A 22,403-nucleotide genomic window follows, 5' to 3' on the forward strand; every position below is an offset into this window, starting at 1 on the left:
ACTTATAGTATGATCTGGCCCCTTTACAGCCAAAATTACCAAATAGGTCCGGGCGGCCTGTATAATACTTATAAATACAGTGTTATACATAAAGTATACGATTGATTCATCAATAAAGGGTTAATATTAATACATAGGTGTATTTAGCCACGTCTCTGCTCAAGATTATTGTTGTGATCAACTCGACCGAAATAACAGAAAAATACTTTTAAAGAAGGAGTCAGAGTTTCTTTTTTCACTCTTATTAAGCATGAATCACATTTTTGTGGAGCTGAATGTGTTTGAAAACTATTTAATTTGTTTACTGCCTCATATACCAACTACTACACCTGCTGCACCCTCTCACCTTTGATGGTGTTTGAGGGACAGAAACAATTGAAATGAACATAAACTTAAATGCAACATAAGCATCATGTCAGTGGCTGCCTTATCTGTATGTTTAGGATCATTATCCTCCTGCTTTGACTAAAACTGAAGGTCTGTTTGTTAACTTCAGTCAGAACTCTGACATTTCTAAACTGAAGTTTATTTGTATAAAAGAAAGTGTTAACAAGCTTAAAAGTTGAGGCGAGAAGTGAATAAAAAGGGTTAAACACACAGTATCGCTCTCGAACTGCTCCTCTTCCTGGAGTGAAGCACAGCCTGATAACCCTCCCTCTTTATCCTGCTCTTAAACACAGCACCTCCTCTCTGTCCACATGTTTCCTCGTTCCCTCCCCTTCAGATCTGCACTTTGAAGATGGGTGTAACCAACATGTGGTGAAGTGTAAGAGCTGACAGGCTCCATTATCTGCAGAAATACATGTTGTTGAGATCAGAGCTCAGACTACTTTCAGTTATAAGGAAGAGAAACTCACACAGTCACTGACACTGAGAGGAGAAATGGCACAGAAAGGAGTTCAGCTGGACCAAGAAACCTTCTCTTGTTCCATCTGTTTGGATCTACTGAAGGATCCGGTGACTACAGCCTGTGGACACAGCTACTGCATGAACTGTATTAAAGGTTTCTGGGATGCAGAGGACAGGAAGGGAATCCACAGCTGCCCTCAGTGCAGGAAGACTTTCACACCGAGGCCTGTCCTGGAGAAAAACACCATGTTAGCAGCTTTAGTGGAGCAGCTGAAGAAGACTGGACTCCAAGCTGCTCCAACTGATCACTGCTATGCTGGACCTGAAGATGTGGCCTGTGATGTCTGCACTGGGAGGAAGCTGAAAGCCATCAAGTCCTGTTTAGTCTGTTTAATTTCTTACTGTGAGAAACACCTCCAACCTCACTATGATGCAGCTCCATTAAAGAAACACAAGCTGTTGGCCCCCTCCAAGAAGCTCCAGGAGAACATCTGCTCTCGTCATGATGAGGTAATGAAGATTTTCTGTCGTACTGATCAGCAGAGTATCTGTTATCTCTGCTTGATGGATGAACATAAAGGCCATGAAACAGTCCCAGCTGCAGCAGAAAGGACTGAGAAGCAGAAGGAGCTCGAGGTGAGACGACTAAACATCCAGCAGAGAATCCAGGAGCGAGAGAAAGATGTGAAGCTGCTTCAACAGGAGGTGGAGGCCATCAATGGCTCTCCTGATAAAGCAGTGGAGGACAGTGAGAAGATGTTCACTGAGCTGATCCGTCTCATCCAGAAAAGAAGCTCTGATGTGAAGCAGCAGGTCAGATCCCAGCAGGAAACTGAAGTGAGTCGAGTCAAAGAGCTTCAGGAGAAGCTGGAGCAGGAGATCGCTGAGCTGAAGAGGAAAGACGGCGAGCTGGAGCAGCTCTCACACACAGAGGATCACAACCAGTTTCTACACAACTACCCCTCACTGTCAGCACTCAGTGAGTCTACACACTCATCCAGCATCAATATTCGTCCTCTGAGCTACTTTGAGGATGTGACAGCAGCTGTGTCAGAGACCAGAGATAAACTACAGGACATTCTGAGAGAGGAATGGACAAACATCTCACTGACAGTCACTGAAGAGGATGTTTTACTGTCACCACCAGAGCCAAAGACCAGAGCTGGATTCTTAAAATATTCACATGAAATCACACTGGATCCAAACACAGCAAACACACATCTGTTATTATCTGAGGGGAACAGAAAAGTAACATCTATGAAACAACAACAGTCTTATTCTGATCATCCAGACAGATTCACTGGATTGTTTCAGGTCCTGAGTAGAGAGAGTTTGACTGGACGTTGTTACTGGGAGGTGAAGTGGAGAGGGAGAGAAGTTTTTGTAGCAGTTGCATACAAGAATATCAGCAGAGCAGGGCTGGGCGATGAATGTGGATTTGGATATAATGACAAATCTTGGGCATTATGTTGTGGCACAAACAGTTTCACATTTCGTCACAACAAAGTCCAAACTGTCCTCTCAGGTCCTCGGTCCTCCAGAGTAGGAGTGTACCTGGATCACAGAGCAGGTATTCTGTCTTTCTACAGCGTCTCTGAAACCATGACTCTCCTCCACAGAGTCCAGACCACATTCACTCAGCCGCTCTATGCTGAATTTTGTGTTTCTCGACTTTGGTTTTGGAAAAATGGAGAAACTGCAGAGTTGATTAAAGTCAAATAGAGAAGACAGGTTGATGTTGATCCCTGACCATTATATGTACTTGTGTAGTTTCTAAATGAGGCTTTACATTTTAGAAGCTGAGAAGTTCAGTGGTCCATTGATGTGTGAAAATAATATTGCACTGATTCAAACTGCACTTACATTTATATACCTTACATCAATATAAATCTGAATTTGTTCTTATGGCTGATAATCATGTGAGTTTCAATGATACTACTCTTCATATTCAGCATGTTTGAAATCTGTCATCAGTCTGGTTAGTGGTTTTATTCTGTAGTTGCTGTAGTGGGTTGTCAAATGCAACAATATATTGGAGCTGCAGTGATTCATCAGTTAGTCAATGATTAGAGAATTGATTGTTTTATCATTATTTTAGTCACATTTAAAGCTGGTTCCAGTTTCTGAAATGTGAAGATTGTTGATTTTCTTGATCATATATGACTGTAAACTTAATGTCTTTGAGGTTTGAACCTTTAAAATGTAACAAAAATTAAATACTTAATTTTTGACATTTAATGTCATGTTTCATGTGAAAACTTTGATCACACCTGATCATTTATACATTTAAATACAGACTAAATGACACAGGCCTGTATATTGTGGAGTATTGACACGTTTCTTTGCCCTGAGCTGTGTCTGGCAGGCAGAGCGTCTCCACAAATCTGAAGCTTCTGATTTGGAGAAAATGAGCTGAGGGAGACACCTGGAATCTCAGCCTGGACACAAAGGGAATAAAATCAGCAGAGTTATACACAAGTGGTGATGTTGAATGATTGGCAAATAAACATCTTTTTTAATAATGGACAAAACTGGTTGAAATCTTTGCTCCAAAGCTTCTTTAGAAACTTGGCTTCAAAGAGGAAAACCCAAAGGTTTTCTTCTTCTCTCATACATAAAATACAGTTCTTAATCTTAGTAACATGAAAAACTATTTTGTTGCTTTGTTTTAAATGTGTTCTCTAAATGTGCCTTATCCAGTGTGTCCAACATGTTTTTTTGTTTTTTTTTTAAACATCGGTTGGACAGATGGACAAACAGAAGCACAGCAGAGGAGATTGTTTGGGTAGACGTGAAGGACAAATGCTTTTTTATTCATGTTTTGCCTGGAAAGTCTGCAGACGTTTTAGTGTCTCATGAAGAATGTGAAGTTTCTCTTCAGCTCAATATCTCTGTAAATAAATACGCTCCAAATGCAGAAAAAGAAATCCTCAAATTGCTCTTACTGTGGTGCTTAATGCTACAATTTATACTGGGATTTTTGACGGGATCGGAAATGATCAGCCTCTCTAGAGATGGTTTGGACCAGGGCTGGACTGGGATAAAAAATCAGCCTGGGCATTTTGACTAGAGACCAGCCCACCGGTATTACAGTTAAAGCCATGAAGCCTTTGAATGAAAACAAACGCTGTTGTCACAGTGATGTACACTGTCTTGTTGGTATATATGTATCTAATAAACTTAAACCTACACCATCCTCCCTGTTCTGGTATTCTAAACAGTACTTAGCCGAAACCCGAAGACTGCTTGGTCGAGTTTACCTCCTGAACTATCTACAACATATGGACAAAACCTGAAATTAAGACAGAGAAGACTAGAGGTGAGACATGATCATTACTGAATATTAAAAATAATAAATGACAGATTTAGTGATATTTTCATAAACTATTTATTTACCACATCAATAAACAGCATGGCAGGGCAAAATATTTTTTCTAGCATGTCAACCTTTAAAAAGTGAAAGGAGACAGAAAGACAGGTGAGAAAGAATAAAACTTAATTGACTTTTCGATGGCATTTTACACACAGTACTGGTACAGAATCTAGAAAATGTGGGAAATACTGGCATCATATACAATACTTATTTCTGAGGAAATTATGATGGGACCCTGAAAAAAATTACTATGTACAATAATGGATTTCTATACATTTTACATCACATGAAAACATTTGTTGTAAGATTCAGATAATTATTTGTTGAAAGCTAGACATTTTAAATGAGAATAAGAAAGAAAAGTATTTCTTTGTGCCCCCCTTTCCCTGTTAATGTCCTACCTGGCCCCCCTGACAAAACTTTGCTAGACCCGCCCCTGCACAGTTACCAGCTGTCAGCTACTTAGAAAAGGATCCTGGTGTTATTTGTCTCTCAGAAACAGTTCATAACTTCCTTTATACTCATTCATGTCACCAGGGCTGGACTGGGACAAAAAATCGGCCCGGGCGTTTTGACTAGAGACCGGCCCACCAGGTATTATGGGAAAAACCATAAAGCCTTTGAATGAAAACAAACGTCGTTGTGACAGTGATGTACATGTTGCACCCTCAGAGAGACATGACTCCATATACCTTTTTCTTGCAACTTTATTCTCCTCAGTTCAGTTTGGAGTTTACAGGCAGCATAGCACATCATCAGCAAAACATCGCTTCCTCACGTCTCAGACAAAAGTTTGTTATTTCTTTTGCGCTTACTGATGACATCACACATCTGAACTCTGACCTCCTGGAGCCAGTAAACTACAAAAATTAACTAGAAATGTGTCCAAAAACAAAACACAATTAAATAGGAATAGTCTTTAAAGATTCTCCCAACGATTCAGAAAAATTTAAGTTTTATAAGTACTTTTAGAGCGCAACATACGCTGTCTTGTTGGTATATATGTATCAGTCTAGAACTTAACTTAAACCTACACCATCCTCCCTATTCTGGTATTCTAAACAGTACGTAGCCGAAACCCAAAGACTGCTTGGTCGAGTTTACCTCCTGAACTATCTACAACACATGGAGGAAACCTGAAATTAAGACAGAGAAGACTAGAGGTGAGACATGACCATTACTGAATATTAAAAATAATAAATGACAGATTTAGTGATATTTTCATAAACTATTTATTTACCACACCAATAAACAGCATGGCAGGGCAAAATATTTTTTCTAACATGGCAACCTTAAAAAAATGAAAGGAGACAGAAAGACAGGTGAGAAACAATAAAACTTCCTCACTCAAAACTTACCATCAAAACTTAATTTTGATGGTATTTTACACAGAGTACTGGTACAGAATCTAGAAAATGTGGGAAAATACTGGTATCATATTCAATACTTACTTCTGAAGAAATTATGTTGGGACCCTGAAAAAAATTACTATGTACAATAATGGATTTCTATACATTTGACATCAGATGAAAACTTTGGTTGTATGATTCAGATATTTATTTTGTTGAAAGCTAGAAATTTTAAATGAGAATAAGAAAGAAACATATTTTTTGTGCCCCCCTTTCCCTGTTAATGCCCTACCTGGCCCCCTGGCAAAACTTTGCTAGACCCGCCCCTGCACAGTTACCAGCTGTCAGCTACTTAACTTCATAACTTCCCTTCAACTCATTCATCCCTCCAGCAAACATCAGCTGATACTCGAAATTAATATTAAATAAATTCTAACAACAGCTCATCAAGTTTAAGGGTGCTTCTGTTATTTAACGCGACCTCCGCTGGTTTGCTCTTTCTGACGCAGAGAGAAAAGCCGATTAGCGGATCATTGATCATTGATCCACTGATCGGGACAAATCGCGTTGCTTTTCACCTCAACTTTAAAGTTCGACCTCCTCGGCTGTAATTGGTCCAGCCCAGAGTCGATCATGACCAACTGGCCAATACACCACTATTCATTTATACCGTTGAACAAATAAAAGAAATAAAACCCCATCGGCCCATAAAAACGAAAAATCACGAGCGGCCCACCGGGCAAATGCCCGGTATGCCCGATGGCCAGTCCAGCTATGCATGTCACCTAAAAGGTAAACCTGTTTCTCCATCGCCTGTTCAGCTCTGATGAGTCAGTAACGACATCTCCTGGTTTCATCTTCATGTTTCCCTCTCACCACATATCCAAACCGACATCATGACCAGCAGCTTTTACAGCTGTGGCTCCAGCAAACATCAGCTGATACTAGAAAGTAATATTAAATACATTCTAACAACAGCTGATCAGACTTAAACGTGCTGCTGTTGTTTAAGGCCACATCTGCTGCTTTCTTCTTTCTGGCGCAAAGTGGGAGATAAACAAACAAGACGGGACTTGCGACAGAAAAGCCCATCAGCTGATCGGACCACCATATGTCAGACAAATGAAGGTGAACACAGAAAAGACCAAAGACAAAGTGCATAACTGTGGTGAAGGAGGACATGCAGACTGAGGCAACATGTAAGCAAGTGCTTTCTGAAGTCAGCTAATGGCTGACCCGAATTTGGACACAAACTCATTTTTTTTTTTCTTCTTTTTTTATGAAGACAAAATTAGCTTTCACCTGAAAAATGCCAAACAGCAAATAGAACAATACTACATTCACAAACACAAACACACACACACACACACACACACACACACACACACACACACACACACACACACACACACACACACACACACACACACACAAATAATCCAACTCAGATATTCAGCTTCCAGCATTTACTCTGCGTTTTCTTAGGAAATGTGTTCTCTGATTTGTTTATTGTTTGTTTAACATCCTCTGGTTTTCCACCTCTATGTTGGATCCTGTCACAGCTGTCACAGAGTGAGAGCGTTCAGCTTTGCAGTTTCTACATTTTTATCACTTTAAATGGTGACACATTTGAAATGTTAACAAATGACTCAGTCTGTATCCTGGAGCCTGCATGAATGAAAGAGTGGACACCAGAGTGTAACAGTCACAGCATGAACTCAGGAGGGGTCAGAGGTTATCAACCATCGCTATGACAACCAGTCGCTCATCTGAGTTTCTCAACATCTGAACATAAAGTGAAAATATTCTGATCATTTTCAGCTCTGTGTTTGAACAATAACTTAATAACAAAAACATTAAAAAAATGCTTCTTTTTCTTTTACTGGGCCTCTGTGCATTTCATATATTCATCTATTCATTTGGTCAGAAATCTGACTTCATTACACCATTTGGTTATTTTATGAATGCAGATACCAGTTTGATTAAATGTGTGAAAACGCAGATGATGAACACTTTTCTCTTGGCTGTCAGATCTCATATACAGCACATAAATATGTTTCTGTCTCAGACTTGAATGAGCATGCCCAGCCATACAGAGGGGCCTCCTGAAGGCTGCAGTGGGAGTCTGCCAGGCCAGGACTGTGTGGGACCGCCCCGAGTACAACAGCTCAGCACATCATTGTGGTAAAGAACAGAGTTTTTTTTGCATGTGTTGCTCCAGCACTGTAGACATTTATGAAACTGTGTGATAATCTGGGATGTTGTGGTATCTGCAGTTTGTTTTTCTCTCCTCTTCTGAGCTCAGGTTGGGTTCTGCTCACTGTGGGCGGAGTCAGTTTCCAGCGCTGGTCAGTGCACACCTGCACTCCATCGAGTACTAACGAAGCCACTGTTTCTTACTTGTTTTGTTTTTTGTTGTTGTTGGGTTTTGGGTTTTTTTGTTTGTTTGTTTTTTAGCTCTTCTGCATTAACCCTGTTTTTCCCTTCTTTCCAGTGCACTGGTCTCTTTACCTGGTTTCTCCAGGGCTCGTGCCTGGACGCTCACCACCTCCCTCCCCTCCTGGACTCCATTCTCTCTCTGTCACATGGCACCTCTGTAACCAGCATCCTTTAGCAGATCGACATGAACATTAAACAGAGGCTGATCCCTATGTGATTAACGTAGGTGAAGCTCTGGGAATATCTGAAAGTTTATTTTTCCCCTTGTGGTGAAAACTGGACACTGGAAGAAATTAATCCCTGAATTTTTAAACTCAGCTTCCCCACTTTTTAACAAAACCACATTACTCCATCTTTATTACACAACACTAGCCCTCTGTTAGATATGCAATCAATTTAAAACTTTAATTGATTAGATTTGATCTCCTACTTTAGGACCCTAACTCAAGGGTTCAGGTCATGAGTTTGAGGGTCTGAGCTAACCTGGATAAAGTCAGTCACTTTGTTTAAGTCATGTCTTAAAAAATAAATTCATGGGACTGCTCTCCCCAAGTTTATTTGAAGTTTGTTTCCGATAAAGCATCCCACACCAACAATCCCACACCAGCCATCTGAACTCAAAAGTTGGTGTCTCAGGTTGGAGTAGATGTGCAAAGAAAAAAGAAATAAAAACACAGACACTTGTATGTTCAAAGTTTAAACATAAACATTGAACCTATCCAGTCCACTGAATCCAGAGTAGTACTTGCTGTAGTATAAAGAAATGTCACAAGGTGGCGCTATTTTATCAAATAAAACGGGAAACACTAAAGTCTGTTAACTCTCAGACTCTTCCACTGACTGTCAGTAAATACAAAAAAACCATCTTGGAGTGAGAGCTGACAATGTTAATACCATAAACATGTTGTGTATATCACAGTGTAAGTTTTAAACATCATAAGTCAGCAGGTTATTATAATATACAAAAAGCAATATTAGAAATGAGTTCACTTCAAGCTCACAGCCATCATTCAGTAGTTGCTTAAATTATATTAATTTTCTTATTCTGTTTTTATGCAGACTTTGCAATCAGTCTATATAATAAACAGCTCAATAAATTGCTTTTTCATCTCCTTCCTGATGTAACTGGTGCGTCTCCTCCAGCCCCATGCTGTGCAGCCAGTTACATTTTGTGAAGAGTTGTTGTGAGATATAAAACTACATCATTTATTTTCAAAAAGGATATTTTTCAAACTTTTACTTGATTTAGAGCATCATATTTGACAAATGTAAATTTTAGTCTGATTATCTCATTTCATATAAAATAACTGAAACAGTGAACTAAATATCTGAAATCTTTCCTTCCTTAAAAGTTATAATCCTACTTAAGTTATAGTGCAAAATCTTAAGCAACAAATATACTTAATGCTAATTAATTAATAATTCACTTTAATGTTGCAACTATGCGGTCACTTTTGTCTTTAAACAAAATAATATTTTCCAGTTACAGAAATCATAAAATCCAAACTAAAGTGTTACTGTTGCTATATGCATTTTATATAAATAATCGATGATGGTACTGACATGAAGGAAGACAAAGTTACAGGTTGCATCCTTTGAGTTTGTCTCTGTGCCTTTGGGCGATTTTCAGAAGCACATATGTTTCTGTTCAATTAATAAATCACTTTTTTCAAAACACAAACACTATTTTAAAGTTTCTAGAGAATAAAATAATAATGATAATTATAATAACAATAATAAAAAGAAAAACTCTCAGATCCATCAAAACAAGCAGCAGGAAGAACAGCAAGCGAAGAGAAAACTTTAACCTTGTAGACTTCATTATGTTCCAGCTGCTCTACAGACGCTGTGACCTCGAACTTAAGCAGGTCGTAAAGTATGTGCAGCTCAGTAACTTCATAATTAGACCCTGTGGTATTTAGGCAGCAGAACAACTAAGAATAACAACTACAAATAATGTTTTTAGGTTTTTGTTGTACTGCAAGGTTCTGTACAGGAGAACCAAACCAAGAGCAAATATGATTTACACCCGAGCACGAAGAGCCATCAAAATTTAGCAAATTGAATCATCTTTGTTTAGATGCAAGAAGAATCATATAGAAATGAAAAAGTATAAATATAAATCCAGAGCAAAGATATCCTCTAAATCAGCGTAGCACATGTGCAGCTGCTGGGAATCACTTAAGCATTCGGCTCGTTGCTGTTGCAGATTTTTCTCTCACTGTTCTGGCTCACAGCGCTGCAAGCACAAAAATAAATACTTCCAAAGGTGTGAAAGGTAACTAATCAGTAAGAGTATTGTTACTCTCCCCAGGAGTAGTCCAGCAGTAGAAATCAGTCCAATAACAAGGTGTGTAACATCTAGCAGGGTGACAGAAAAACCCAGGGTAACTTCTAAGGACCTCAACGTCTCTCTCACATTGCGTTTTTTAAACATGTTTCCATTTGTCACTTCAGTCTTTACTCTGAAATACAGGAAGAGAAATCGTGGCTGAAACAATTTCTCATGAAACCAGGGGTGTGGTCCAACAGTCAGTTTTGGTGAGGAAGGTTCCTAACTGAGAGAAGTGATCCAGAAGTATCTGTGTAGCAGCCACAATGAATCAACATCATGAGCTTTATTAACTGATCACAGTCTATTCTTTCATCTTCTGTATTATTCAGTTTGCATTGGTGATGCCCATTATTGTAATGCTTTTTTAAGATGGGCAAAACTTTATTTCACTTTGGGTTAGCTGGGATAAGTGATGGATGGAGGGAATTTTACTTCAGTCACAGAAATCCTAAACAGGAAGGAGGAGCAGAGTTACAGTGGATCACTATCCAGCAGGGAAACAAGATTTATTTCAATTTCTTGGCCATGAGTGAGATTTACTAAGTGGGCAAATTAGGGTGATGACACCGTTCCAGAGTGATCTATTAATAGTGCACCAATTTACATTCAGAGACGCATGCAGCCAGTTCATTTCAGCATTAACCAGCTTGCTACCAACAGCAGGACAAAAACAGCAGATTCGATCATGGAGACACTGAATCTGCTAAACTAATTAAAACATTGTAAGTGCAGGTCTTCAGTTTACGTTTCTTTGTGAAAACAGCACAGCAAAGGAGACTCTGTGACGTTTTGGTATAAGGGATAAATCTTCTGACCAAACCTGCTGGGACTGTGTGAGGTCCTGAGGCTAAGAGTAAGGATTTATCCACAGGAGAGCTGCAAACCTGACATCTGTGGAACAGCTGAGCTGTATGATGTGTACAAGGACACAAAACATTATTTACCATCAGATCCCGAGCCCTCCATGTGTTAATCAAGAAACTGCTGCTGTGCTACATCCATAAATAATGAATAAATTAGGAGCTAAAGCTGAAAGGACAGTTTATTTGTACCAGCTTCATGTGAACACATTCAAGAACATCACAGATGAAAGAAACATTAACAACTTCCACACTACATAAAGCAAGAAAAATAGTTTTTCTTTCAGGTGGTTTCAGAAAAAACAAAAACATCAAACAGCTCCAAGACTCTCTTTGAAAGAACTAAAAACCTTTATTCTCATGGTCCAATCATGAGTGAACTCCCCGATGAAGCCTTGTGTGCTAAAGCATGTCAGAGTTTTAAAGGTTAAACATGAGTTTCCAAAACGTTTTGCTGGAGAACAATGAACTATTTGACTGAGTTTCAATTATTTACAGACAAGCGAAACCAGGAGAGAGAAAAAAGGACAAAACTGACTCAGCAAAACGACAGAAAATAAGATCCCATGTGCATCTGTATTATGTAGAAGTTCAGCCCAGCAACCAGTTCAGTTCAACACAAGTTTAAATGATTCTATCTGAACTCTGTGGAGCCTGATCTCAAGCTTTTTGAGTCTGACTCTGAAACCAGAGGATCTTTCTGTCTCTTCAGATTCACCGTGATCCAGTGATGGGAGAGATTTCAGCCCTGAGTGATCACGCTGATGTTTGTGTGGTTGTGTGTGCTTGTGTGGTTTCTCTCCTGTGTGGACTCGTTTGTGTGTTTTAAGGTCACCTGCAGTGGTGAAGGATGACCCACACTGATCACAGAGGTGCTTTTTAACCCCACTGTGGATCAGTTCATGTCGTTTTAAGTCACGTGATGTGGTGAAGCTTCTCCCACATTCTTTGCAGTATTTCAGTTTGTCTCCAGTGTGTCTGTGTTGATGTGTTTTTAGGTCAGCTTGGCAACTGAAAGTTTTTCCACAGAGGTCACAACGAAAGTCTTTCCCACCACCACAGTGATGACAGGGTTGAGAACTGGATCCTTCTGTGTCGCTCTGCTTCTAAACAAAGACACAAAGACAGTGTAAGTCAGGCCTTCAACACTTTTATCCTGAACGTCGCCTGAAATAAAGAGCATCTCTGCAGACGTCCAATTACATTTTACTGTTTCAGTTAACACACTCAGTTTACTGGGCTGCAATAACTACAATACTACCACCATAACACTACAGTAATAATAAAATTATAACTGAAATGAAAATCCGAATTATCACTCAGAGCTGCTTTTCCATGCAGTAGAATTGCTAACATGCTAACACAGTTTAATGAGCAGAGTTGTTCCAAACAGTCAGGCTAAAATGATAAAAATATAAATACATACCTCACAGTAACTGCACTTGTAGAGTCTCTTTCTGGTGTGGATCTGTTGGTGTCGTCTCAGGTAATGTGGAGATTTAAAAGTCTTCTCACACAGGTCACATTTATAAGGTCGTCCCTCAGTGTGGGTAAACATGTGTCGTTGTAACTTTTCGTCTGTTGTAAACTCTTTGCTACATTGTTCACAGCAGTACACATCATGTCTGGTGTGAATGCGTAGGTGTGTATTTCGGTGCCCTCTCTGGCTGAAAGTTTTTCCATAGATGTCACAGCTGTATGCCTTAATTCCAGAGTGGGTAACTAGATGCCTCTGTAAGTGACCCCTTTGAGTAAAACCTTTGCCACACAAGCCACAGCTATACGCTTTAACTCCACTGTGGATGACCTGATGCTGTTTTAGTTTAGCCTTCTCAGCAAACTCCTTCCCACACTCGTCACAGCTGTATGCCTTAATTCCAGAGTGGATAAGTAAATGATTCTTTAAGTTGCTACTGTGAGTAAAAGCTTTGCCACACTGATCACAGCTGTACGCTTTAAATCCACTGTGGATGAGTTGGTGTTGTTTTAGGTGACCCTTCCTGGAAAAAGACTTTCCACACAAGTCACAGCTGAACGGTCTCTCTCCAGTGTGGATGACCTGATGAAGTTTTAGGGTAGCCTTCATAGCAAAATCCTTTCCACACTCGTCACAGCTGTATGCCTTAATTCCAGAGTGGGTAACTAGATGTCTCTGTAAGCTGCTACTGTGAGTAAAAGCTCTGCCACACTGTTCACAGCTGTACGCTTTAACTCCACTGTGGATGAGTTGGTGTTGTTTTAGGTGATCCTTCCTGGAAAAAGACTTTCCACACAAGTCACAGCTGAACGGTCTCTCTCCAGTGTGGATGACCTGATGAAGTTTTAGTTTAGCCTTCTCAGTAAACTCCTTCCCACACTCGTCACAGCTGTATGCCTTAATTCCAGAGTGGGTAAGTAAATGATTCTTTAAGCTGCTACTGTGAGTAAAAGCTTTGCCACACTGATCACAGCTGTACGCTTTAACTCCACTGTGGATGAGTTGGTGTTGTTTTAGGTGATCCTTCCTGGAAAAAGACGTTCCACACAAGTCACAGCTGAACGGTCTCTCTCCAGTGTGGATGACCTGATGAAGTTTTAGGTTAGCCTTCATAGCAAAATCCTTCCCACACTCGTCACAGCTGTATGCCTTAATTCCAGAGTGGGTAACTAGATGACTCTGTAAGCTGCCACTGTGAGTAAAAGCTCTGCCACACTGATCACAGCTGTACGCTTTAACTCCACTGTGGATGAGATGGTGCTGTTTTAGGGAATCCTTCCTGGAAAAAGACTTTCCACACAAGTCACAGCTGAACGGTCTCTCTCCAGTGTGGATGACCTGATGAAGTTTTAGTTTAGCCTTCTCAGTAAACTCCTTCCCACACTCGTCACAGCTGTATGCCTTAATTCCAGAGTGGATAAGTAAATGATTCTGTAAGCTGCTACTGTGAGTAAAAGCTCTGCCACACTGATCACAGCTGTACGCTTTAACTCCACTGTGGATGAGTTGGTGTCGTTTTAGGGAAATCTTAAAGGAAAAAGACTTTCCACACAAGTCACAGCTGAACGGTCTCTCTACAGTGTGGATGACCTGATGCTGTTTTAGTTTAGCCTTCACAGCAAAATCCTTCCCACACTCGTCACAGCTGTATGTTTTCTCTCTCTTTCTTCTGTGAGGTTTGTCGGCCTCCTGAGAGCGCTGACTTCTTGGTCCATGTTGGTCCTGCAGTGACAGAGATACAAACAGAGGCAGTGAGTGAAATGCAGTCGTGGAACAACCTCAACCTTCAAACTCCCTCCATTAACACTAGCTTTAAACCTGAAGGTGGAGTGTGGCACCAAACACCTTAAAGGTCTCTTATCCCCACCTGCTGGTAATAGTAACACATTACATCCAACCTGGTGCTAAAAATAATTCATGACTGTTCAAACACTAAAATCGTGCCCATCCCTCCTGATTGTATGTACACCAGTGTTGGGTAAGTTACTTTAAATTAGTAACTTAGTTACATTACTAGTTACTTCTACCAAAAGTAACTCAGTTCAAGTTACTCATTACTTTCAAAGTAACTAGTTACTAGGGAAAGTAACTTTGGTTTTACTCAGACTTCTCTTGTTAATGCGTTGATTCCGTAACTGGATACCCAGCGAGAGTTCCAGTCTTCTAGCTTGCTTACTTGCCACAAGTGCACTGTGCCACCTACCAATAGAAAGGAAAAGATGCATATTTCCACGAGAGAAATCCCACGCCTGGACCGTCGTTGACCGCGGCCATGATTCTAGCCTACGTCACAGCGTCATGTGCACTTTTTACATCCAACACAAAAACTGCAGTCGTGGTGCTTTGATTGTACTCAGAACTCGGAAATTCTGCCTTCTGAATAGGAAGATGTAGGTAACACCAGACTGCAGATGAGCTGCATACAGGGCTGGGCTGGGACAAAAAATCGGTCATGCTAGCTACTACACAGCATGAAAAAGTCAGCATAATGAAAATAAACTCCAACTAAACTTGGTTTATATCTGACCCGGATAAACTGCACGTCATAACTTCTTACCTGAAGTTCAGTTCACCTGACACTCGGACCGGGGGCCGCTTAGGGTCTCTCCTCTTGCCTCCCCTTTCCCTCATCCACCTGCTGACCTCCACCACTTGCTAATGCTCTGCGATGCCACCACACGAAGTAACGAATAACGAGCCTATCTAAATCCCAGTAACGAATAACACGTTCATGGTTTTGGCATAATAACTAGTTACCGTGCTCGTTACCACAATAATAACTGTAACGCGTTACTTAATAACGCGTTAGTCCCAACACTGATGTACACACACACACACTTTTATATTATTTTATAATTTATATTATATTGTTGTTTCCTATTACATATTTCTATAATTTGTATAGATTTATACATAACTATTCAGTGATAATAAATCCCATGTTTGTTTATTTGTTTATTCATAAGGAACCCCATTAGCTTCCACAACAGATGTTGCTCGTCTTCTGTCATATACAATCACATGGAGGAAAAAACATGGCAGCGACGGAGAATGAGAAGGGTGAAAGCGGATCGTTGAATGAAACAGATGAACCAGAATTGGTTTGTAAAAATGCAGCAACGTCAGTGGTGTGGAACTGGTTTAGCATTCGTCCGTCAGATACACAACAAAGCACTATTTGTGGTAGAGCATGCTAGCAGGCCGTCGTTATTACTGTGTTTTTTGTGGAGTTGTAAAGTATTTTGTCTAGTGTCAATTATATCGTCAGCTACATCGTTAACACAAATTTCAAATGTATATCGTGATAAATACTTATATCGCCCTGCTCTGTCACCTTCTGTGTTGAGCTCATTGTTTTCTCTGTAGTGGCTGAGCTGAGTCCAAGTAGCTGAAAATGTTCCTCTGCTGCTCCGTCAGACTCTTCTCCTCCTGCTGATCAGCTGGGACACAAAACAGATCTTTGTTAGGCTCCACACTGCACTGAAGAGTCAAAGTGTCTCATATGTTCATCTGACAAGACAAGGAACACATTTTTGTTTCCCGAGGTGGGCAACTTATTGGAAACAAACACAAAAGGTTTGAGCACTGATACCTGGCATTGCTGGCATTGAAAGATGCAATGGCAGCAATGTGGATGGTCAAGACTAAAACCAATCATTAAGCAAAGACAACAGGGATCATTTGTTTCTGTTTATTTAGCATTCACAACATTTGTAGTTGCCTTCTGTACAGGGGAAGTCCACGCACACTGTGTGGTACCGCCATCCGCAGAAGGTGCATCCAATCTCTGTAAGAAAAGCTAGATTGTCTGAGACTGAAATGATATTAACAGAAGGAGTGGTGATTTGTAAAACTTCAAGTGTATGATGAGGTGAAAACAAATACACAATTGCATGTCATGTAGTTGAAGGTTTTTTCTTCTTTTGGAAGACCGGAAAACACTGAAAGTTACAAATGTATTGTGCTTGAAACAAATTCAAAATAGGTGATAAAGCCAGCTGCACATGTGTGTCACAAGTAAATCTGGCTGTATAATAAACAGAAACAAGTGATCCCTGCTGTCTTTGCTTAATGATTGGTTTGAGTCTTGACAATCCACATTGCTGGCATTGCATCTTTCAATGTGTTTGTGGGTGGATTTGAATGCACCAGTGTAAGTGCAGTATTAACCCCGATTCTTTTGTCCCCATGATAGAACAGAGAAAACCGACTCATAGTGTGTTAAAACATTTATATTTCTTTTTATTCAATCATCTTCCGGAAGAGAGAGACCCCTGCACAGCCCAAACGCCGGTTGCAGGATCTCTAACATTAGAATCATAAACTGTGTCTCATATAATTATTATTTTGGTACTTTACACGTCACAGTTTTGACACAAACATTGCTTATATGGCAAAGTTCCTCTTTTCTGTCTGGCTTCCTCTATCTATTAATATGCTGTACAGCTCTACACTTCCTGTTTTCAGTCTGGGTGAGCACTTAGTTTGTGAGTCAAGTGGTGGCCTTGCTTTACAAACCTTCATTATTAAAGTTCATAAAACAATATAATAAGAAAATAAGGATACTAAGGATATTAATTACTCTACTCAAAGGATTACCACAATTAACCTAACAGACCTACACCTTGGTTCACAGATTCACTTTGTCTAAGGTTTATTTCTGGGATTTCACACAACCCAGTATTCAGATCATGAATACATAATGGCCTTGGATTTACAACATTATGAATGAAATGTGCTCTATTTGGAAGCAGCATGTCCCCCTCTCCTTTCCAGGGGTTGTGTGTGAGACTTTAAATCATCAAACTGTAAATTACAAGTTGTAAATTGTTATTGATCCCTATACCCCTGGTCCTAAAATGAATATTTATTTTCTCACTCTTCTTATATTTATTGTTTGTTTACTTGCACTGCTATAACTGGAGCCTCGTCGTCTCGTCTCTCTATATACTGGACTGTATGTAGCGGAGATGACAATAAAGTTTACTTTGACTTCAGCAGCGAGCAGGCGCACCTCGCAAACGGAGGGCGCCCTTACTCCCAGCAAATGGACGACAGAAAACCGATCGGTGCCTACAACATTCCCAATGTGCGCTGGCATGATGTCGGGCAGCATGAGTACGAGCAATTTTTTTTTTTTTTTCCGCCGCCCCCCACCACGATGCCGCTCCGGGCAACCGCCCGTGTCGCTCGTATCAAAAACCGCTTCTGCCTTTACTACTGTGCTTTGATGTCGCTTGTAAGGGTGAAACTCATTGTGAAACGTTTGAGAACCACTGCTACAGAACAATGGAGATTCCCGTTATATGGTAACACCTGCACCTCACGTGACGCCCAGAATTGTACAATACTGATGCTTGAGTGTGTAGAGTGTTGAGCGCGTGATCAGTGGAAAAACAACTCACGAAACTTGACCTTTGACTCGTGGCTCACTTGCACTTCTAATCTATTCGTTTGCACACTTACACACACTCGGCTGTGGTTTCCTGTTTCGCTACACTCTGGAGAGCCTCGCCTTTAACGGTCTTCTCTCACAGAGAGCAACAGAAAACCTCACTCAGAAAACTTCGAAAAACTCAAGATTGACTGAACTCAGTTCAAAGTTACCTTGGCACTTACCTTTAGACGTGAGAGGTAGTGATGGTCCGCTTGAAGCTGACGCTCCGGTGCGTGTGCCAAAAAGATCAACACACTGCTTCAGAATAGTGATGTGTCGGTCGCGAACGAAATTAGAGCCGAATCTTTGACGCGAACGACTCTTTCTCTCACCCTCTCTCTCTCACTTTTTTTCCGCTTCACTCCGCACTCGAGCCTTGTGCTTTGCGCTGGGCACAGGGGGGAGGGGTGGTAGTTACACCAGCACAGGAACAGAGCGGGAGGGAGAGAGAGAGAAAGAGAGCCAGGGACAACAACGTCACATTAGAAAGGTATAGTAATCATCCACAACTATTTTCAGTTGCAGATGATAAAGGATTCAGAAAGTTTATTCATGCAGGCCCATATGACAGAGAATATGCATCTTCTTTTTGTTTTCTTATTTTAATTTATATTTAATTGTGCTGTGGTTTGCAGTGTTTTGTGTTGTTTCACTTTAAATTTGTTTAAAAGGAAAAAGCTGAAATTATAAATAGTTAAAAGTTGAACTGTGACTAGTTGGTTTTTGTATTATATGATTTATTTATTACATTTTATATGGAGTGAATAAATAAAAGTGTATTTACGGTGGCCCCTAGACACAAAGCACGCACAAACCCCAAAACACGTGAAAACTCCAAAATACGTAAAAACACAACAGAAGTGCTCCAGAATGCTCGGCGCAGTGTTGAGCTTTTGTTAGAGCCTACACAGCCAGCAAGTACCAACGACCGGATTTGGTGTGTGGTCGTAGCAGGTAAATGAACTTTTTTTTAAATTATTTGAATATATATGAGTGCTTGTGTATAAATACACAAACAATACACATATGCTTTCAATTGTGTAATTTAAGTGATCTAGGTAGCTCTGTTTTGGAAGTTCAGTTAACGCTAGAAATGGGTTTTGGAGTTTTAACATGTTATGGAGTTTCTCCGAAAGAGCCGGGTCTTTTTAGTGAGCCGAGCCGAAAGAGCCAGTTCTCTAAAAAGAGATCCCATCACTAGTCGTGTAATATGCTGGTATTGATATGATCAAAAATTAACTGAGTTGTTTCCTATTCTATAGAAATTGTACATTTAATTAATAACAAGGCTTTCTGCTGATGTTATTAATTAGAAATGTATTGTTTTATTCTTAAGCAACAACTTTTTAGCATGCAATCAGTCCATGCCGTACAGGACAGAGTTGTAAACTGTGAATACAAAAATAGACAATTTTACAAAATTGCTCATTCAACAAATGTAAATCACAGCAGATTTTTGTTGTTGTAGGTGCACTGTCACAACTAGAAATGTGGGGGGAACTCCTCAAAATTGAAGGCAGAACAGGAAAATACATGGAAATAACAATTTTCCTTTAAGCACATCAGTAAAGGTCGATCCGGATACTTGATAACTGTTGGTATAGGTATGACATGAATTTGAATCTCCATTATCACAGGTTTTAATTGGGAGGCAACATGCAGATATACAGGAGGACTATAAACAGCAATTCCTATTGCATACAACTGTTTTAGAAAATAACAACAACACTGTTAATTTATCGCTTGCTGGTCTATAGACTTTACAGTGTGGACGGATGAAAAATCCATCTGGCTCCACTCTTGCTGAATTGGTGCTACAAACAACTCTGCGCTCGGCTTTCCTGGCTGTGTGTGGATTTATACTTACAAATTTTGACCCTATTTTTCTTCCTTTCAGCTGATTGGTCAATTTCATGTCAATCACCAATTAAACAATGCAATCAGAGAACATCTCCAAAAGTTGATTCTGTTCATCTGGACGTAGCGTTTTCAGTGGGAGAAAATGCTGAAAGCGCTACGTCCAGATGAACAGAATCAACTTTTGCAGATTTACTTACCTGGATGATTGAGCATGCATCAAGACAATCAGAGAACAGATAGGTTTGGCTGTTGGAGGGCTGCTTCACGAGCTTCAGGTCCTGGAAGAATAAATTCCCTTTTACATACCAGACCAGCATTTTTCTTCATTACCACGAAGGAAAACAGTCTGTGCGTGTCCGAGTTCAGTGGTTTTTGTGTCACAGGGCTTATAATATGTGTAAAAATCTGGCCAGGGACCATCACATCACACTGCTATCATATTTTTCTGTTGCTATCATGTTTCTTTTCTGAGATGTTGTTACTTTTATGACAGATGTAACGCGAAATCTTCCTGAAAGTAAAATGTTTTATTCTAATCAAATATTTGATTCTGATAACAGATAAAGATTTTTTTTACTTTTGTTCTGCTATGATAGTTTATACAAATCTTGGCCAATTCCTATTTATTTTAACCCTCAGCCCCCAAAAAGTCGCCAGCGACAGGTTTTTCCAAACCTGTCTCGTCAAACCTGAGCTCTACCAGGGGCACAACACGCCTGGACTTTTAGAAGAAAAGAGATGTCCGAAAATAAACCACAGGGTCAAATACTTGATTTTGTTCAGTGTTTTAGAGTTATCAATTCGAATTGACTAATTTAAATATTTTAGTCATGTACATTTTGATTGCCTTTTTCAGTAAAACCAGCAAAATTTCAATTTCATTAATCCTTGATTACACTCATATAGTATACAGTAGAGGAAAAAACCTACCAGATGTGTAAAGTAGTAGTAATACTGAAAAAAGGGACAAAAGCACACACACTCACAGCTGATTTTATGACACTTTTACAGCTAAAACAATATATAATTCCGGTTATCCTGTGTAACATTATTGGGGATAAAGGGTTAAGGAACCGCAATTAATTTTTTTAGTTTAGCTTGTGTTTACTACCATATTTTTTTTTATCACACACAGTAAACATTAACTAATATGTAACGTGTCTATTTATCCTCCATGCCTGGTCCATTATCTTAAGCTTAGGCTGCTGCCCCCCGCGACCCAATCCGGTACTAAGTAGAGAGGCCCAGAGTTCGCTCTCTCCAGGCACTTGGTCCATCCTCCGGGGGAATCCCAAGGCATTCCCTGGCCAGCTGAAAAACATAGTCCCTCCAGCATGTCCTGGGTGTTCTGGGTCTCTTCCTGGTGGGACATGCCCAAAACACCTCACCAGGGAGGCATCCTAACCAGAGGCCAGGATCTAATCTGTCCTTTTTGTATGTTCCCCTCAGGTTGTCATGGTAGCAGATACAGGGAGAACAAGTGTAGACGATGCCACATGAAGGATGATGAAATTCCTCATATCACCTGAGCTGGCTGTGGAGTACAACATGCTTGGCCGCCAAGGGAAAAAAAAGTTCAGAGATTTGCTTCTTTTTAGTGTTGTGTATGGTAAGTTAGTTTCACTTGAGACATTTGAACTTTAGAAAACTAAACTTTTTTAATAAAGTGTTTGACGGCTCTGTAAAAAAAAAAAAAAAACGAAACCCTGCTGATTCAAGATAAGCTTTTGAGTTTTCCATCTGACTTTTTCCCCATGTTGCTACAGTTCCAAATATCTAAGGAATTTTGCTGTAGTTTGACATTTCTAGTTTTTTAAAAGTTTACGCACTTTGGTATACAGTTAAGTAAAATCACAGTTGTTGGACAAAATAAATGTGAAAAATGTTGTTTTGTGTACTCTTGTGATTTTTGAATTTTTTTTTTATTTACAAACTAGTTTTTGTTTGCGGTCAATATATTTGGTGTCTTTCTGTCACAGAACCCGTATTGGCCGTCTGATAAATTGATTTTGTGACTGTTTTGCTACATGGGGCCCAACCAGTGCCAGAAATTTGCCAATTCAAACTAGAAGTAAGATGCAACTACAGAACCCACTGATAATGCCATTCCAACTTTTTAGCTCATGTTTTCCTCATGTTGTACCCACAAAAAACTTGAAAGGTGGGGCCCGGGTGGGTTTCTGTGTACTTTGCCTAGTTGGGGCCCATTTAGTTCCCAGACTTTACCAATATAACACCGAGATGGGCTTATAAAATGGGGCCATTATGGAACCTGCGGACAATCCCACTTAAAACTCACTTTTTAGCCTTTGTGGTACCCACATGGTACCCACAAAAAATTGAAAGATGGGGCCCGGGTGGTTTCCTGTGTACTTTGCCCAGTTGGGGCCCATTTAGTTCCCAGATTTTCCGAACATAACACCT

General features: G+C 40.0%; 2 protein-coding genes across 4 annotated transcripts; one reads left to right on the forward strand and one right to left on the reverse strand.

The window, feature by feature from the left end:
* The first annotated feature begins 867 nt into the window (after positions 1–867).
* Positions 868–3,046, forward strand: LOC134624570 (tripartite motif-containing protein 16-like). Its single transcript, XM_063469568.1, has one exon. The coding sequence runs from the start codon at positions 883–885 to the stop codon at positions 2,569–2,571; it is 1,689 nt and encodes a 562-aa protein (XP_063325638.1). The 5' UTR covers positions 868–882; the 3' UTR covers positions 2,572–3,046.
* An 8,323-nt stretch (positions 3,047–11,369) lies between these two features.
* LOC134624568 (oocyte zinc finger protein XlCOF6-like) lies at positions 11,370–18,665 on the reverse strand. 3 transcript variants are annotated; one of them, XM_063469566.2, is made up of 4 exons: positions 18,302–18,665; positions 16,017–16,114; positions 12,632–14,404; positions 11,370–12,311 (listed from the first exon to the last, which is right to left on the reverse strand). In XM_063469566.2, the coding sequence occupies exons 2-4, from the start codon at positions 16,032–16,034 to the stop codon at positions 11,814–11,816; spliced, it is 2,289 nt and encodes a 762-aa protein (XP_063325636.1). In that variant the 5' UTR covers positions 16,035–16,114; positions 18,302–18,665; the 3' UTR covers positions 11,370–11,813. The 3 variants fall into 3 exon arrangements, with proteins under 3 accessions (XP_063325636.1, XP_063325637.1, XP_063325635.1); XM_063469567.2 differs by having other exon boundaries at positions 11,370–12,308; positions 16,017–16,122; XM_063469565.2 differs by having other exon boundaries at positions 16,017–16,122.
* Positions 18,666–22,403: the final 3,738 nt, after the last annotated feature.

This window comes from Pelmatolapia mariae, linkage group LG3_W, assembly GCF_036321145.2.
Source record: "Pelmatolapia mariae isolate MD_Pm_ZW linkage group LG3_W, Pm_UMD_F_2, whole genome shotgun sequence".
Classification (NCBI taxonomy): domain Eukaryota; kingdom Metazoa; phylum Chordata; class Actinopteri; order Cichliformes; family Cichlidae; genus Pelmatolapia; species Pelmatolapia mariae.

Coding starts and splice junctions, on each gene's coding strand:
- LOC134624570 (XM_063469568.1), top strand. CDS start 883: ATGGCACAGAAAGGAGTTCAGCTGGACCAAGAAACCTTCTCTTGTTCC.
- LOC134624568 (XM_063469566.2), bottom strand. Junction 12,312..12,631: donor ACAAGTGCAGTTACTGTGAG/GTATGTATTTAT, acceptor GTCTTTGTTTAG/AAGCAGAGCGACACAGAAGG.